Source organism: Andrena cerasifolii, chromosome 3 (genome assembly GCF_050908995.1).
Source record: "Andrena cerasifolii isolate SP2316 chromosome 3, iyAndCera1_principal, whole genome shotgun sequence".
In the NCBI taxonomy this organism is placed as follows: Eukaryota; Metazoa; Arthropoda; class Insecta; order Hymenoptera; family Andrenidae; genus Andrena; species Andrena cerasifolii.
Window position 1 is genome coordinate 10,178,546 of NC_135120.1, and position 18,942 is coordinate 10,197,487.

Below are 18,942 nucleotides of genomic sequence, written 5' to 3' on the forward strand. Positions count from 1 at the left end.
ATCTTTCCACTCCCAGTAATATGATACATATATGAATCCTTTCTAACACCAAGCAGCGCCGTCGAAGCTCGCGAGCATCGGAGAACTATCTCAGCCACCACTCGTAAGCGATTTTCGGTAAGAAAACGCGATTAGGCTGAGCAGCTATTAATCTATCCGGCAAGTGAAAGTCACTTTCACCCCTGCCACGATTCTGGAATCCTGAATTATCGATGCCACGGCTCATAAATCATCTCGCCGACCGCCTCGCGGTTTAAATCGGCGGATCCACGATTCGCAGAATGTGCGCGTGTAGCTGTTGCGCCTCGGATAACAATCTGCTTCTCCCTTTCGAGTCGGTTTCGCCAGCTGGGACGCGAGGGGAGATTTTAATATACGAGCCGGAGTTACTCGACGGCCCGTGGCCCCAAGTCATACCTATGGAATCGCCGGGACCGCTGATAAACACGCAGATACGAAAACTCGACACGTTTGTTCGGCCGTGCCCTTTGAAAATCGCGTTCCCGAGACCATAGATTTTCGTCCGTGGATATTTTAATTGCCACGGCGGACGTTGCTCGCGCGAGAGGGGACCCGGAGCTGTCAGCGTGATCGTATCTCTGCGTAATTGTTAATTCCCAGCGAGCATTAAGAACGCGGCGCCTCGACGGGGCCCGCGCGGAGTTCGATCTGATCGCTTCTGCGCGTGCGATCGCATTATTGTCACGAATTTAAAACGGAAAGGGCACGATTGTCGCAGACGATGGCACAGAGACGAGTGGAGCGCAAGTAAAGCTGCGAATAGGCGCGTTGGATAACAGAACGGAGGAGTGTAGGTTTTAGAAAAGGAATTCAACTCGCTTTATGTATATTCCCGAAGCGCATCGAATCCCGAGATCGGTCCCGTTAGCGGTGGCGCGTCTTCTTTGCGGGAATCCGTGCCATCCGGTTCTCTCGTTCTCCGAGCCTCCCCTCGTGGCGAACAGTTTGACATTTAACACGCGGCGGATCGAGCAGGCGCCTACAAAGGGAATCGCTCCGGTGGGATCCTGAACTCGATGCCTCGCGATCGATCTATCCCGCGTGAATCGCGTATCGGGCGTCGACCACCCCTGAAGAGACGTACATCTTCCTCAGGCTCCTCGCCTTTCTCGGTCCCGACCGCTCGAACGAGGAAGAGCAACAAGAGGGACGGTGGACCGCGTCAGGCGTCCAGGACGTGCATTAATGTTGGTGGAAGCGGTCTCGAGGCGCCATGGATCGTGACGCACGCAACACATGCTAATTTCCCGGCTCGTGGGAATCCAGTCGAGATCCCGGCGATCTTCCGTATCTCGATCGGGACCCAAGGTTATCAGGGCGTCGTCGTCTTCTCACGATCACCCTCGCGTTCCACCGATCATCGTGCCAATCGCGTACACGTGTAATACCTTCACGTGCGCGATAGAGGGTGCTCGAGAGTACATCGCAGAACGTGGTTGATCGGTGTCGAGTAGAAAAAGGAACACCTCCTGCATGCACAGTAATGAAATGGAATGGACTGCCTGGTGTACGATAAATACAGACGGTATTCCTCCAATATTTTTCAAATCATGCTGCTGGGTCATTCCACGTGAAGTCGGACACTTTTCGGACCACATCAATTTTTTCGGGGGATCATTGCAAACGTTCAAAAGCAATCTGCATAAAATTGTCATAGATTAAGATAGGGGCACTACTTGACTTTAATTAGTTTTTTTTTCTTCTTCTTTTTATTTTTTCTAGTTCTTGTACGTATGCCACTGTTTTTCTTTATTGTACAAATTGGGCTTGTCCCGTAATAAATAAATAAATAAATAAATGCGGGTGAATTTAAAATCTCGTTAATAACAGAATACAGCTGGAGGTGTTGAAGGAATTTTAATAACCTCTCGCTGCGTTATGATGGATCGATGAACAGCCCAGGTGATTGGGGGTGGGGGCAGTTGTCTAAAGGCGGCAAGTTATTGCTCAATTGAATATGGCACCGTGCAAGAACAGTTTAAAGCGATCCCAAATCGACTACCGCGACAGGGCTCCCTTTATTGTCGCGTTCACCTTGTTATACCCGCGTCATCTGCCGTAAATACGCTTGCCACCGTCGCGCGATCATAAAAACGGGCGTACCGTGACTATGCACCTGCCATATCGAAGATGGAGGGGGATCGGGCTCCTTTTATCGACGCGCTTTATCTCGACACGCTTCGACAGCCGATTTAAGTTGGAGCACGCCTCGAATCGTGCCCCACGAATCTAGCTTCGAGAGCCCGAGCGAAGTGATGCAAGGGTGGATCGATCAGAGGTGGGGGATCTAGCGTGGCTGTTTCACAGGACTCGATCGCGAGGATCGATCGGATCGGGAGTAGCCAGCGGAGCGGCGGGGAACAGCCAGGCCAACTCGTTAGAGGCATTCGACGCGGTAGAATGGAAGAGGATTCGATAAAACGTCGCGAACAGATCCACCAGCTGCTCGACGGATTAGCTTTTGAATCGGCAAAGGGGCGCGCGCTATACGCCGCCCATTGTTCGATCCATCGAACCCGACGCCCCACGAACAGTTCCCGATTCCTTCCCGCTGTTCTGGATTTATGATCGTTTCCATTACCTCCGGGTAAGGTGGTTCTTTTTCCCAAGGAAACGAACAGGAGAAGAGAGATCGCAATCTAGGACCTCGCAGCTTCCACCGTACCCCGACAGTTAGATAGTTTGCTCACGCTTGGCGATTGGGCTCTTGAGTAACGGTTCGTCCTTAAGGTCGAGACAGACGGGGATTCTAATTTCAATAATACTTGCGTTCAGACTGTAACTTGACGCGCAATCCTTCGATCTTAGAATTGTTGCTACTGGAGATCATCAATTTCAAAGGCAAAGAGGAAAGGAACTCTTTCCACGCGAAGGTAACTGGGAATTCTTTTCCTGTTGGTCGCAATTCTTGAAAGTATTAAAAATGGAGCAGCAGCTTACCAAAGGGGCTTCACCTTGCAAACAAGAAGAGAACGGACCACCGTCCCGGCGAAGTATCCCCGTGCAAGAAACAACACCCTGCATCGTGTGAATTCTTCAGAGCTAGGCCTGAATGCAAACCGCGCGAACGCGAAGCCTGGAATTCCGTTTCCTCCATCGAGGACATCTGTCGACCTTGTCGAGGCTTACGCGCAACCGCATCGCGGTCTGCTATTTAGCCTCGGAATGCAAGCGGCAGATTTCAGCGACAGAGGCGATTACGGAGCAATTAAGCTCCCCGAGACATGCGACGATATCGGTGGCAAGAACATGGGATTGATACGAACGTCGTTTGCACTCGGGCAAGAAGCTCGATTTCCCACGTCAGCCACGAGACCACCGTCCACTTTCCCGAAACTCTTCGCAGTGTAGTTACATCGAGTTAATTTTAAAATTGTCACAGTTCTTTTAAATTAAAATATTAAATAATATTTCGCGGAAGGGGTGGCTGACGCTTGTTAGTCCAGAGGCGCCAAATCTCCAAATCCGCCCCTGCCTGAAGGACGGAGAAAATGTTTAAAGCCAGAAATTAGCTTACAGTTGCGTTCGCAGTGAAGTTGTTATTTCGTCAGATTTTAGAAAACACTGCAGTCTTGCAGGAAAGTGGCAAAGTGTTTACAAGGTGTTGCTTTATCTCGCGTTCCAGGGATGTCGGTGGACTCGCTCGCGCGTATCCATTTCCCCTTTGCTTGGCTCAAACTCTTTATGGCTCTTCTCGATTTGCGATCGATGAAAAATCCACCCACTCTCGCCTCTCACCCTCGCGCCGCCGTCCACCCACATTTCGTTCCTAGACCTGCCGGTGCCTGTCTCCCTGTTTGCTCGGGGAACGGCTGGTGGCTCGCCATCCATCAAGCAGCCAGGCAATGGCGAAAGAGACCCCCGGCTTCACTTTCTGAAAGCCCCACCTTTTGACCCGACCGGTGCACCGAGAAACATCTATTCTTCGTGGATACTCCTCGCGGAAGATCGCCGTGCAACTCTCACGAATAACCCGAGACTGGAACGATGGATCATTTTGCAGCGAGGTGAATCGCTCGTTTTATCTTCCACGGATCAATAGCCATTTCGCTGTCCGTATTGAAGAACGATTGCTCGATTGTTGAGGCGAAATCTACCGAACGGCTGCGCGCATTCAAGCTTCTGAACCGCTAAAATGGCATCCCATAGACATTGATATTTTAATATGTTCCTGAGGAATCGAATTCTTTAGACTGCTGTGCTTGGCAATTATCTTAACCCTACACTGCACACGTAGGGTTTGACAGGCCCGAGCGAACGGTTCTCATGATATTGAAAAAAATTGAGGTAACGATGAGCCGTAGTGTTAAAGAGATATTTGTACAGTATTTTATTTTGTTATAAACATTTTTCTTAATAAAAACTAAGTGCAACAGGTAACGTGCAGTCTAAAAATATTTTTCTTCTCAAAATATCCACGCGTTCCTAGATTTGGAGATTTTGGATATATGGGCCCGTGAGGCCCAACGCATGCAATGGTGTAATTTTAATTCACGCGTGCACTGTGGGGTTAACTTTGATTTCTTACTACGAAAACAATGCTACTGATTTACTCATCATAATTTCAAACACGTCAAATTACACGTTAAGTATGTGAATGATTAAATAATTATCTTCCAAGGAATCAAGTTTAATGATTCTGCAAAGAATTCGCATTTTTAAGGGGGCAGACCACTGTAAAATAATAGACGTAGGCTTCTAGTGTCTAAATATTTTTGTGTTTTTTTCAACGCACATTTTGACGAAGAGTAGGTATACCGGAAACGGATTTATGATTCTGATTCTCAAAAAATTGTTTTCTTACCCTTCAATATGTATATATTAACTATACTAAGCAATACACTGATTTACTTGCGTTGTTTGGTTGAAAAAAAATCCCGCAAACACCCTTACTTTTCAGACCATTACAGTGGTCTGCCCTCTTAATAGGTCATGTCTGAAAACACAAGTATTTTCGGGATTTTTTTTAAAAACTTGAAGACTTTTTTAATTTTTCTACAATGCGATATCTAAATAAATAATGGAATTATAAGCGATCTGCAGGCAGCGTGTTTTTTATTACGGTGACCATTGTAGCTTTGAACTGGTTTATCAAAAATAAAAAATTCGACCTTTACGCGATACACGCCACTCTTCGGAAAGGAAAAAGGGGAGGGAAGCCGCGAATCGTGAAGCGTAAAGAGCGCGCTGATTTCATCCATTATTAGTACGCACCTGTTACCATCGGAATCAGGGTTCTCGGCTGGTATGCCGCTTACCTCCCCCGAGGAGGCAAATTGCGAAAGACCTCGGGTGAAAATAATTAATAAGGCTCGCCTCATCCGATATACCGGGGCGTGTGATCGCTTCGTGGAATTCAGGTTTAATTGAATCCGCTCGGCGGACCCATTTACGCAACGGTTACGCGTGTGCGTTCCAACCTGGCGATTCAATCAACTAATTCTGTCAACTCGATGTATCGTTCCGCAGTTAAGAACGAGAAGTGGACGGCGAGCATCGATGGCGATACTGGCTAAATAATAGAGAAGTAACGCTCGCGGCGCGACGTTTATTACCGCGGTCGAAAATACCTCGATCCTGTAATCGACGACGATTAAACTCCGAATGGCATTTATGCGATAGCCAGCTGAAACGCTCGATGGAGGCTGAAGTTTAACAGCGATTACCGCCGGCATTTATTACGCCCGTGAACCGTCCGGTACTTTCTGTCGAACGTACGAGATTGCGGCGGTTGCTCGCAGGCGAACGGCTCGGACCTGTTGCTCATCAGCGGCGCAAACTTTGGGATAATTGCCGCGCACGTGAAATGCTTGAAATAAATACTGCTGAAACGTCTGACGGTGCAGTGGATGGAGGAAACTTAGTAGGCTATTTGCAGCATACTCGTGGTGAGCAAAGATCCTCGAGTATGTAAGTAGTCAAATGTGTCTTTCGTCAGACATTGATGATCACATGAAACTCAAAGTGTACCCACCTTTCTGTGCCAAGTCTAGCGTCCAAAGATTATGCAGAATGCACTCTTTTGCACAAGTGTAATTTATTTGAACCCGAGTCGTTTGGTGCAAAGTGCATCCAAAAACTCAGACAACTGATGCCTCCACGTTTGCAAACCAGAACTTGAACTTCTGCCTTCCAGAGCTTAGAAAGTCACGGTTCCTATGATCCCTATGAAAGCTTGCGTCAGGGATCGCTGCTGATCGACAGCAAATATCCGTGTACCGAACGTGCACGTCGCCAAGACTTTGTTACAAGCGTCCTCCAACGACCGTGGAGACAAACAATGAGCCATCCTCTGGAGATCCTGCCGAGGGACGCTTAAAAAGCGAGGGGTAAAAAAAATGAAGGGAACGCTCTCTACTGTCCCCAACCTGTCCCGATCTCTTCGGGATCCCTACATCGGGCGCAATCCCACGAGTACATAAATATCTGCCTAGCATATTGAACGGTCATATTTCATGGCTGGCAAAAAAAGCCGAACGTCCCTCGGAAATTCAACGTCTCAATCCGTCTCTGGGATCTCGTCAATATTCCGAGCGGTCAATTAAGGCATGCCTCCCAGATGTCCCTCCCTGATCCCGCACATACACACGCCGATAGAGTTGTCCGGGCTAGTCGTATTACACACGAAGTTATTTCGCGTCGCGTTCATGCCCTCCACCGTATCTCCTCCTCCCTTTTGCCGTGGCTGCACCTTCGCGGTTCACCGAGCGCGACGAAGAGGTGTACGGGAGCACGAGCCGAAGCGAACGGCGAACGCGACGGAGAAGACGAAACGGGGATTCGAACGAGCCACCCAAGAAGAGGTTGCGGTGTAATTGATAACTGATAAGCGGGGAACCCGTTCCGGGACTGGCCAAGTGGGACATCCAGAAGGGAGTCGCGCGAAATGCCAAGGGTCGAAAGTGAAATTAGTCGGACAGGCGTGCTTGAGTAATTGGGACTGAACGCTCCGAGGCTTGTTCTACAATAAGACAGTATTGCGGCGACTTGTTCCCCCGAAGTTCACCTCCTCTTTTTTTACTTCAGTGGCTTTTAGCCTGAGAGGGTTCGTATTGGGCCGTAAACCGCGAGCACGTGGAAAACTTGCACGTAACGCTAGTTTATGGCTTCATTACAAAACTTTAATAGGTAATTCACGGGGAATTTAGCTGCTGCGGGGCGCTATAAATTCGATGGTATAAAAGATGTAAATCCGAATGCCGAGATTAACGCGCGGCGCCGCGATAGCCACGGTGATTGCCCGTACGATAATAAATATCGAGAGGCAGCGGCCGCTGTTAGTGGACACATGTTTTCCTCCCGGAGATGATACGCGGGGCTTAACGGGTAATCCGGAAGATCGACGGCGTATCGAGCGCCTACTTAAGGGGAAAGTTGAGGCCGAGCTGATAGAATTAATGCGCCTCGATCAAAGGCCCGGCCGCCTCCGTAAAAACCGAAGCACGAATTTCGTTTAATGTAAAAGCGAACGTGACCGAAAGCGCGCGGGGGGATCGATTCGCCAGCGCGAAAGAAAAAACCGCAAACGGACGACCGTGACTGTGACTGGTTTTTATCAGACGTAGAAACGATGTCTTCGTTAAGCGCTGCTCCAAAATCGCATTCATGGGAGAAGGGGGAGTATGTGACGGAAAAAATAATGAAATCTCCCCTCATCTTCTACCTTGCCTCCCTGTCGCCAGTACTATTTATTCAGTTCCGGTTCTTCGTCTCCTTCCTTGTCCAGTTTCAACGCTTGTATGTAATGCCCTGCAGTTTCGAGCTTTTCAAGGTAGTCGAGTGCAATCACGGAGAGCAGTCTTTTTTCTCAGTAATTGATTATGTGAACGATGCAATGATTTCGGCTCGTTATGTACACCGTGCGCCAAGGTCCTCGTTTGGGACGGATGCCGAATGTTCGGTGTTTGTTAATTGACGCTTCATTCCGCGCGGCGATACGCGTTAAAAGCTCGGAACGATAAAGTGCGACGATTAACTTACTGCGGGGTTTAATCTCGCGCCGAAAAATCCTCCGTCTCCGTTGGATGTCGTTCGGGAACAACGTGCACCGTATCTCCTGCTCTCGGTCGGCCGAAGAAAAAGAATCGAGGAGAATCGAGACGGTGCACAGCAACACGGCGTAAGTTACCGTCGCCTAATGGCCACGGAGGTATCAACCTTTCTTTATCACGTTAATGGAAACCTTTATGGGGACCACTTTAGCTGATATCTCTGGGAATTGCAGCGCCCCGAGGGATCTTGGGTGGTTATCTGCCTGACGAGCTGCATCTTTACGTTCCGGGGTGAGCCCCGAGGACTTTCTAACTCGGGCGTCCGATATATTCCACGGAGGTCGCTATTCGTTGCTTTTCTCGTGCTAATAAATTAATAAATTCTCGCGTGCGTAATTGAGGTATCCAGTGACGAAAGAATTATCCACCTAAAAAGCCAACAATCCAGACAAATTGAGCAAACGTGAAATTCAATTTCACGAACAAACCAAGCATATCGGAAGAGGCAATCTGTAAACTTAGGCAACGAAAACTTTCTCTGTAAGAGTCCCATGTAGCTCCTCTAAGTGCTTGCGCCATTACCTGCGTCGGGAGTTACCGTTTCAACCCCAAGAGGCAACCCTTTCCCCTTTTAATTACCCAATGGCCTTTGCGTGGGCCTTTCCCTCGGCGTCCACGGCGTCGTAACTCTTCGAGCGCGTACATCGTCCAACTTCGGTCGTATATCACGAAGAGGATTACGCGTGTGGTCCAGGAAAATCGAGTTACCAGAAACAGCTAAGAAAGCAATAAAAGTAAACGGGAAAGGTCTTGACAAGCGGCTAAAGCGTGGCTGCATGAGTCGCTCGGGCCGATGTGGGTCAAGCATCGAGACACCATCGGCCACGGAATCCTGTTGTTGTTACACGCAAATGCACCTACACGCGCGTCCCCGAAAGAGCAGCCGCCCGAGCCGCGGCAGGCGAACGTTTCTCTAGCGTAGAGACGCCGGTGCGAGGCGCGAGATTTAAAGAGTTTCCACCTCGAGTCGAGTGGGAAGAACGGTACTTTCCAGGTACTTCAAGTAAAAGGGACCCTTCGGCTAGGCGAGCAGCCACCCACGCGGCCGTAAAGCTGGCGCAACGCTTTACTTTCTACTTTTCTAGACAGCGCCGATGATGTACGCGCGCCCCTCCGACTAGGAAGAGATCTCAGATTGAATTCGAGAGATATCGGTAACGGCGAGCGCTCGTCTTCCGTGCTCCTTATCGCGCGGATAGTTCCTACTCCCAGGCTAATACTTAATTGCGATGGTAATCGTATTGTGCAACGTATATCGACTGCGTTCGAGTAGACAGTTCATAGATTTCGTTCTCCTCCCTTCGTACTTCCCTTAGTTTTATTCTCTATGAAATCTGCTGTCGAGAGAAGGTCACCTGGCCCCTCAAAACCACTCTTTTCTATTCCGTATTCTACTTTTACTAAACGTAATAGAGTAAAGAGACAAAGGATGGTTCAATGGCATTGAGCGTCCAGTTGATCTTGTTTCGACTATGGCGCGATCGCACAACCTTATTCCAGCTGGCTTTGCCGGAATACAAGGCTCGTGACTCGCGATCGAAGCAACTCACTTTTCCCTTTGACGAACTCGGAGTTGAGATCCGCTGACACATCGTAGCTACCGGCGGCGATCAGTAGGAGAAATGTCACGCCGAAGAGGTTGCAGGTCGACAGCGTTCGTGGCCCGTGTCGGTGTTGGAACATGATGAGCTCTCATGCCCTTTACGAACCCATGGGCCTTGCCAAGGTGACCTCGAGGATGATTCCCACTTCTTCGTGCTCCCTTCGACTGTCACGAGCAAGAAGATCGGAAGAAGCTCGAAGACGCGTTTCCGCTGCTGCCATCGCTGTCTCGTCACCGTGTTCCTTGCATGGCTCGTCTCACGAGGATGGTTTACATCTGGAAATCAAACGGTGCTTCGTTAGAATTTATGTAGACATCTATGGTGTAGGTAAAAACGGTGAAACTCTAAGTTTACTACATTGCTGTTAAGAGAAAGCAAGGTCGTCTGATGAATATCTTGCCCCCTGCTTTCCTCTTAAGTACTTATGTGTAGTTAAAATGGATTTTACGTAGTAGAGGTTTAAGATAATCGCTAGGGTTGATTTACACTGGATACTTAGGTGCAATAGAGTATTTCAACTGCTCGATAGATAGTAGTACCAAACCCCTATTGTTTTAAAACACAGAGTACACTGCTTTCACCTGGCCATACATCAATTCTATCGCCCTCGGTTAATTTCTCTGCCCGCTTTCTCACACTCCTCCTGGTTCGCCCGTAAAACCACCGGCAGTGCCTCGGCTCCGCGATCTAAGAGCGACTTTTCCCAGAGCGTCGCACGCTTCCCAGGACTCGGCGCGGCCGGGATGGATTCCCATACTCGGCCGACGCGCTCCTCGATTTGGAAATAGAGCGCCCGATCGCGAAAAAACGTCTATCCGCCTTTTACGCTGGCAATTGTTTTGTCGTCGCCTCGGCCAACGGCTCACCTTCGCCATCCCGGCCGAGGGTCTCGCGGATTGTTCGGTACGGACGGAAAGAAGAAGGCGAGGAAGAAGCAGAAGTGAAAGGAGACGGAGGACTAAGGACGATCGGGCCAGGGACGAGAAAAGGGAAGGAAGACAATGCAGAGAACAGCAGGTGTCTGTTCTTCTCGTACCCTTTCTCTCCCTCGCTCTCTCTCTACCCTCAGCCAGCTCTCCCCGTGGCAAGGATCTGATCCAGGAGGCCCTCTCCGGCCGCTCCTTCTTTGTTCTTTCGCACTCCCCGCGGAGTGGCGAACACGGGTTACCTTATTCGGCCGCGACGGCCAGCGATCAACTTAAACAAATGACGTCGACTAGGGTTTCGTCGGGTTCCTCCCTTCCGAGCAGCAGCCTGATTACGCCCGCCTCGTCGGGGTCATCCCTTGCGGCTGCTCGTCTATTAATTACCACGGTTTCGTGCCGGCTCTCGGCCTCGTCTGGCGATCGCCGGACGTTCGATCGTGTCGATCGTGATTGCCGAGCATTCCTCGCGCTTCGCCTCTGCTTATTGACTCGGCCTCCTCGCTTCTTATACGAGCACTCGTCCTCCCCTTTCTCTCTCTGTTCCTCCCCCTCGGGCCAGCCGTGATAGTCGCCGTGGTACCAGGCTGTCTGCCGATGAGAAAGACGTGGGACGTACGGAGAGGACTCGAGACACGACGCTGGTAACGACGTTACGCTAAAGGGTCGTGAATATTTAATATTCATCAGGACGATCCGGATGCGACTGCGATCACAGCCAGGTGTAGATCGCTGCCTGAGACCTGGATCGGCTAACCGTTCAAGCGACTTAAACGACTCCCCTGCCGTGGATTTAAGCTAATTTAAGGTCACCATCTCTTGCCCCAAATGATTTTTCTTAGATTGTATTATTGGATAACCAGCTATCTGTTTGTCCTTTCTCATTTGATCAAATTCTAAGTTCATAAAAACAGATCGTAGTTTAATATTTCATATTTCATATTCCATATTTCATATTCCATATTTCATATTTCATATTTCATATTTCATATTTCATATTTCATATTTCATATTTCATATTTCATATTTCATATTTCATATTTCATATTTCATATTCCATATTCCATATTTCATATTTCATATTCCATATTTCATATTCCATATTTCATATTCCATATTTCATATCTCATATTTCATTGTTGAATTAGTTTGAAGTATTTTTAGTATTACTATACGTAGTACTAATTAATGTTTAGTTTTATGTTATGGTTAGGCCTATTAACAGTTTATACTGCGGCCTCGCCTTTACTCGCCTTTACTTTCTCCTTATGTACTATACCTTTGTTTTACGAGCAATAAAGACGAAATAATAATAATAATAATAATAATAATAATAATAGTTCTTGGTTATTTTTCGAGAATTACTTAATTCACGTGACCGTCGACTGGATTCAGCCTAAAACGTCTTGTGCACCGTGTTCTAGCCAGAGCCGGCACCGAAACGCATTACATTGTTACGATATAACCGGTCCCCAAGTTTTATTCAAGTTTTATACGCCGAGGCTGCTTATTAAACATTACTCTGCTCGTTGGAGCGAGCGTATGCTGTGCTTTCGAAATAACCGTAATAACGCGTGTCGCAACGGAAAGATTAAGATTTCGTGCACGCGTCGAGTCCATTAACCTGCGGTCGCGTGGCTGGCTTTTTACACCCGTGGTCCTTTGAGAATGTCCTTTCCGTTACGTTCAAGGAGGCACAGTTCGATTTGCCAAGTGTGTCGATACGCGCCGGACCGTTTTGGCAAAAATCGCGTCGACGGATTACGAGGAACGAACCGGTTCCTCGTATGTATCGGTCCATTCCACAGCAGCAAGCCCGCGATTAATGAACAGACACGTTATTAGCGGTAACTGCATCTTTTCTTCCGATTGTTAATGAGCTCGCATAAATCTCCACTGATAACTTCGCGAACTTTAGCTTCTGCTACAGTGCTGCGTACTTTTCCTTATTCTCTATCCAATGCACGGAGGAGTTATTAAACAGATCAATCAGATATCTTCTACACCTTCACCGTGAGAGATTAAGCTTGCAAAACGCGATAGTTTCGGGCAAGCGGGAGAAAGTGAGGGAATTTTTTAGAATTTAGCAGCAACAACGGAACGCAGGTCTTCTAGTTAATCGTGTGCCACTGTTTTCCGCGACATTTCCTGAAAGTCGCTCGTATCACAGAACTTTCCGTCAGGTCCAGCTGCCCGAAGGAATCCTTGTCAGAGGACCGAGACTCGGAGTTGCAACGTAATCGGCTCGCGAAGCTGCGACGCCATAAATAACACCAGCTCGCAGTTTTCCATCGCGGTAAACGTATGTTAAGTATCGCTTACATGGAAGCAGCCACAAAGGACTCGGCCAGTTTCTAATTACACGTTCGTTACTTGTCTCCGAGCGGATAGAAGGCAGAGTTGCTCCGGCCAGCTCGCTCGGAGCGCTATCGACGGGTGACATCGAAAGAATCGAATCGATAAAGTTTCGCTCCCTTCTTTTCCCCGGTCGGCCCGGACAAAGTGCGTTTATCATTGTTACATCGACCGAATTGACACGTCGCGGTGACTAATCGACGGGGTGTGCCTGCCTTTGGTCTCGTTAACTTGTCTCCCGGAGATACGATTCGCGCTTGTATCGCGAGCGAATGCAGGCACGTGGGGCCATGCCTCGCGATACCTTTCTCTTGTAATTGCTCGGGAAATAACTGGGATCAACGTAGACGCTCCGAGTTTCTATGAGCGCCGAAATTCACGGTGACAAGTTCACTCATTGAGTGATTAAAGGAAGAGAATTGATGGAGTAAGATTTCTCTAACTGGTATTTTTTTAGTGCCTGATTCTTTTCGAGGACCACGAAAAGGTTTCTGTAAACATTGGAATATTATTGCATAAATGTTACCATTCTTTCTGCAGATTTAGTAGAAGATTTATGTTTACGAGTCTGCGCAGCCGAGTGTGGCACGGAACGTGCACTCGATAAACAATGAACATTGATAGATTGCAGACTGACATCAGATTCATGGGAGACCATGGCGTTGCCCGTTTGCCAGCTGGTATCTTACATACGACTGTTTTATTAATGTCAACGGGTCGAGATTAAGAGGTGTGGTTCTCCGACTTGCCAAAATAAAGATACCAGGATGATAAACAGCTCAAACATTGCTGCGTTACCGTTTACACCGCGACGAATGTCGTATTTCGTCCCAAGGTGGTTGGAAATTGGAAAGTGCGCTCGAATCGGAGCAACTTTCTTGAAACTCTGCAGACTTGGCCGAGAATAATATCGCTTCTTCCCAAATTCAAATCCGAAAGATTACGTAAACGTCTGCGGTGGCGATTCTCTGGCCCTTCTTTCAATCCTCTCTGCCACAAAGAAAGGCTCCTTCCTTTCTTTCTCCTCCACATTACGAAGATCTACGAGATTGTTCCAAGAGCAAGCTCGTCCCCTCGAACCAGTCGCCAACTGAATCTCCCGGCGAACATTGACTTCTTCCGAACGGCCCGATCGGAGCACGACTATTGACAAATGGATGCAAGCTGTCGCGCTGACCGTCCACGTCAACGACGATAATAAACGACGATAAGGCGGTAAGGACGTAGGCGACTGGTACGCAAGGACAGCGTCGCCCGAACGAGCTCTATCCACAGGGACGAGGGAGGAAGGAAGTCGCGTATCCCGCTGTAAAAAGCCTGGAATCTTCACCCGCGGACCCACCGAGGGAAAGAATCCCTGGAGGAGCTCGGTCGAACGCGGAGTGCCGCGGATGCCGGAGCAGAGTTCGCAAAATGACGATCGAAAAAAAGAAGGGAATCGAGGCAGCCCGGGGACCAGCGCACGGCCACGTCTGGTGTATTTATTGGCGCAAGTCGTCCACCTACAGTGGTTCACACTGGAAATCCTCCACCATTCATGCTTACCCACCTGGACCTCGTAAAACACACTGTATATGAATAAACTAGGCATATAATCCGTGTGGAAATATTCGTACGTAGACAATGGGCTTCAGATATCACCACCCCCACTTGAGTTACTCGACGGAAGCACAGTTTGAGCAAGTTTCGTATTACGTATGAACGAAAGTTATACCTTTCGATATACGGTCAATTTTTTATTTCTAAAGTCGAGCCGCGTGGTTCTATTCAAGAAAAGCCGGAATTTTCCAAATTTCTGTTACTTTCATTTTTATGTTCATTTCGAACTGTTAGAATGTGCACCGTGGTTAGCATATTTGTATATACGGATGGACATAGGAAAGGTGGCGAACGGATTTGAAGTGTGAGCCACTGTACGCTCCACGAGGGTCGCCTCCTTCGATCCTCCCGCTCGTCCTTGTCCCTCGTCCCTGTTTCACTCCCCGCGAGAGAGCCAGAGCCCGGGACCGAGGGCATAAAAGCGGCGTCTTTTGAGGGAGAGGGCCGTGGCAAAAAAAGGGGGGCCCCGTGGAACACGGCGAGCAACCGTGTTAACTGCGCTGCTTATGCATTCATATCCCTGTTCCGCGACAACCTGCTGATTGTTTCCACAAAACGCGACAACCCCCTTGTAGCCGTGTGTCCGGGCCGGTTTTTCGGTGGCCGGCACCTAGCGTGTCTGCTCCGAACGCGACGCAGCAGTCGGGCAAAAAGGATCAATTTGTATGCGGGTGAACGCGCTCCGACACTCGCTTTCTCTCCCCCTAGTCTCTCAGCCCTGTCCCCAGAACCGTGTAACGTCTGTACAACAATGGCCACGGGGGCTGGCGGCCAACAAGAACCGCGGAGGGAGAGATCCTTTCGGAACTGCAACGAGAACGAGGAACCGTGGAACAGAGTCGCGAATATTCCGGGGATTTCGGGAGTCTCATGAACGGGGTACAGATAGGTGGGAGCTGGGAAGGCACCAGCAGCTTCGTTTTGAAAGAGAGCAACGGAGTATTGTAAGTGAAGTTAAAAAAAATCCGCGAATAACTGCAATTCAAATTGGTAAGGATATAGCGTTCAAGTTCAATAAAACAATTTGTGTCGATACCGCACGAAAAATACTTAAAAAAGGCTGGATATCACGGTCACGTCGCACGTAAGAAACCATTTATATCGAAGATCAATCGCAAAAAACGAATTCAATTTGCGAATGAACATGTCAATAAACCAATTGAGTTCTGGGAAAAAGTAATATTTTCAGACGAAAGTAAATTTTGCATTTTTGGCATAAGAGGTTGAAAACTGGTATGGAGAAAACCATGTACTGCACTAAACAAAGAACACCTATTCCCAACTATTAAGCAAGAAGAGGATATCCTACTTTGCATCACTTAGGATTATTTTTAATTTTGTTACACCTGTACGCAGACTTTTCCTGGTGACTTTTCAGAGACATTTTTCGTTTTATTGTTTGTATTTAAGTTCTGGTCATTTTTAATTTGTTACATTGCCATTGCTAAAATTGTAAACATACCATGTACATGTTACAAATACATTTTGACCTGAATTCAAGGATATTTCTATATTTTCATAAACAGACGCTTCTGCATACCTTAGTGTACGCAGACTTTTTATACCCAGTGTAAGTCAAGGGACAGGGTTACCTGTAGGTATCGCACCAAAAAATCAACCGTATCAATTTCAGTCTACCCAGGATCCAAGAATCCTGATCGTATCGCCAAAGTGTGGTCGCCGGTGCAAACAGGAATTCCCGCGCGAGGCTGGCAATAAACGAGCGTAAAGTACGGGTCGGCGATTAACATAAATTAACGTTGTTTACCCGTACGTAATATTTCTTCGGTCGGTATCGCGAGCGTGATTTATCGTAAGGAGAGATCGCGCGGGACGCGCGCCGCGGCGACGTGGCTGCATCGCACGGAGAAAACAAAGAGAAAAGGTAGAAAACTGCCGGATGAAATATAGCAGCGACTTCTGCCACGTAGAATCCCTCTTTCTCCCTCCGCCTGTCTTTTCCACGAGGCGTACGTGGCTGGCTAGGCTCTAACGGTACCGCGCGCTCCGCGCCTTCCTCTGTCAGCCCTTTCGTCAGCGTTCGTTCAAGGTGGAAGCCTCGCAGCCCGCGTTATCTACCGGCGCGGGGAAGTCTGATTACGGGATCGCGATAGCGCGGCCACGGAGTCTCGGTTTCCTGCGGGCTCGAGGGGTACGAAGCGAGGCGGACCGAGCACACCTCGACGAAACGCGACACCGGGACCCCACCCAGGTGTGCGTCGAAATGGATTGCGCCGCTCGAAGGGAGCCGAATCGATCGTCAATCAAGTTCGGCCAAGCGATAATTGACCGAAGAAGAAGGCTGGCTCGGGCCAGAAGAACAGTCGGAAAAAATTAAGGAGACGCGAGTAACAGACGACGGCGAAGATGATGAAGAAGAATAAAGAGCGGCCTGGGGGAAAAGGGAGAGGAAGGAGGTGCAGATGGAGATAGGGAGCGACTAACACGAGAATGAGGAGGAGGCGAAGAAGAAGATGAAGAAGAGTAAGAAGAAGAAGAAGAAGATGACGAGGACGAAGGATAAACATGGGCTAACGGTAAAGTTGGACGTGAGCGCGATTTCGATGCTCTCGGACCAACAGGAGGATACATTAAGGTATCTGGAGGACCCAATCCAAGATACCTTGCAGGGCACCGCGTCCACCTCCCCGTGGTCGGCTCGCTCACTGGCCCCCCATCAGCCTTTCCCTCTTTCTCCTACGTCTTTTGTGGTATCTGCTCGCGAACCAGGTTTGATTTAGAACACGGCACAGTTGCCGGCACAGTTGTCGGCCTGCTGCCTGGCAAAAACTTCCTCTGCTTAACCAACTGAGATCGGACCGCCGCGCCGAGCCGCGCCGGGCCCCAGCGCCGGCTCACTTTCCCACTGGCCCGTATAAGGCACGACATTTTATTTTCTATGGCCCTCGTAGCGAGGGATTGCATGATCGGATGCCGTAAAGGCGAGCCACGACCGGACCCTCGACCCTCTCTCTTGTTCCGCGAGCCCGGCTGGAGCGGGCCACCTTGCTTTTCGATGCAAATCCTAGCCACCGACCGATTGCGCGCTCTCCAATGTATGCACATATGCCAGCCTCGATGGATCGAGCGTGCGGTGTCGTTGTCTCGTACCTAACCGATTTCGAGAAGCCTCGGCGACAAGTTCGCTTATTCTTTGGTAGCTGGTTCAGTTAAGGGAAGCGTAAATCGCGAAGAGCGTGAAAGGATAAATGAAAATCGAGAATATTTCCTTTGTTCGAAATGTCGAAATATCGAAATGTCACTCATTAACCACCAACTGCTTCTTATTTGCAGAAAGGTCCGGTTCTCGCGGATCGACTCCTCGGTTTGGTAATAACGTTCGTGGACTTCGTGATGGCTTTCTATGCGCAGGCTACCAAAACAGATGAAACCGACGGAGAGGGATGATGGAGGGAAGCAATGCCGAGGAAAGTGAAGAAGGCGAGCCTGAAAATCCGTGGATCTCCGCTCACGATCGCTTCGTTTGTCTCGCGTCCCCCCCGAACACCACGATGGAATTTCAAGCCACGAAGTAAGTTCTCCTCGGGGGTCGACCTCTGCACTTCGTGCAGCTCCAGATCGTGACTTCGGCGCGCTCACGGCGAAACGACGCCGCGCCGTGGCCCTTCTTGTTCCACGTATCTGCCACCACGAATCTCCCCGAGAACCGGTCAATTCCGCTGCAAGACTTTCGAATTTCCAAGAAGCACCGTTCGCGAAACCAATCAGCGCCATTGCCGCCATCCCCTTTTACGTATCTGTAGTCTATCATCTATTCGGACACGCCAAGCTGAATTTGTAACTGAATCTGTAACCTTTAGATGCGTGATTGCAATGAAGCAAGGCTTAGGCGTCAGCCAAAAGCATCGGGAGGAACCCAGGCTTAACACATGAGATTTTAAAGATTATTAAGTTGTTCAATAATGGGGGTATCCCACAGGCACAGGGTGCGTAACATAAATACTGGAGAATGGGCGCGAGTGACGCAAAATGATCCATGAAGAATCACGAAGGAGTACGAGAATACTAAGGACCCAGTAATTAGTCCAATGAGCAAACGCCCTGGCCACCTGTAGAGAACGGCGTCCCGTCGAAATTATTGCGCGACACGTAAAGTAGCACGCGATAAAGCCGCGTAATGATAGTGATTATTATTATTATTCCGCCGCACGTGAGTCACAGGGAGCGATCCCTCTCCGGAGGGGATTTTTATGAAGACACGCTAATTACTGCGCGTTCGTGCGGGCAAGTTTGTCCATTTTGTAACTCCGCGCAGGCGTCAATTTGGTCGTTGTCGGTTATTAAACGTCTGCTCGGTATTCGCCGATGAATGGCGTGCTGCACGAACCTCCCTATAAACTGTGCTGCCCCATTTTTCTGATCGGCCCC

General features: G+C 49.0%; 1 protein-coding gene across 3 annotated transcripts in view; it reads right to left on the reverse strand.

The window, feature by feature from the left end:
- Egfr (epidermal growth factor receptor) overlaps positions 1–18,942 on the reverse strand; it is a 144,175-nt gene that overhangs the window by 17,312 nt on the left and 107,921 nt on the right. For 2 of the 3 annotated variants that reach the window (XR_013084997.1, XM_076808741.1), the window contains exon 2: positions 9,623–9,951. The exons of the other annotated variant lie outside the window; for it this stretch is intronic. Coding sequence is in view for 1 of the 2 variants with exons in the window: in XM_076808741.1 (XP_076664856.1) it covers positions 9,623–9,755 (133 nt within the window). In the remaining variant the exon portion in view is untranslated. The remainder of the gene's footprint in view (positions 1–9,622; positions 9,952–18,942) is intronic. 3 annotated transcript variants of the gene reach the window in all.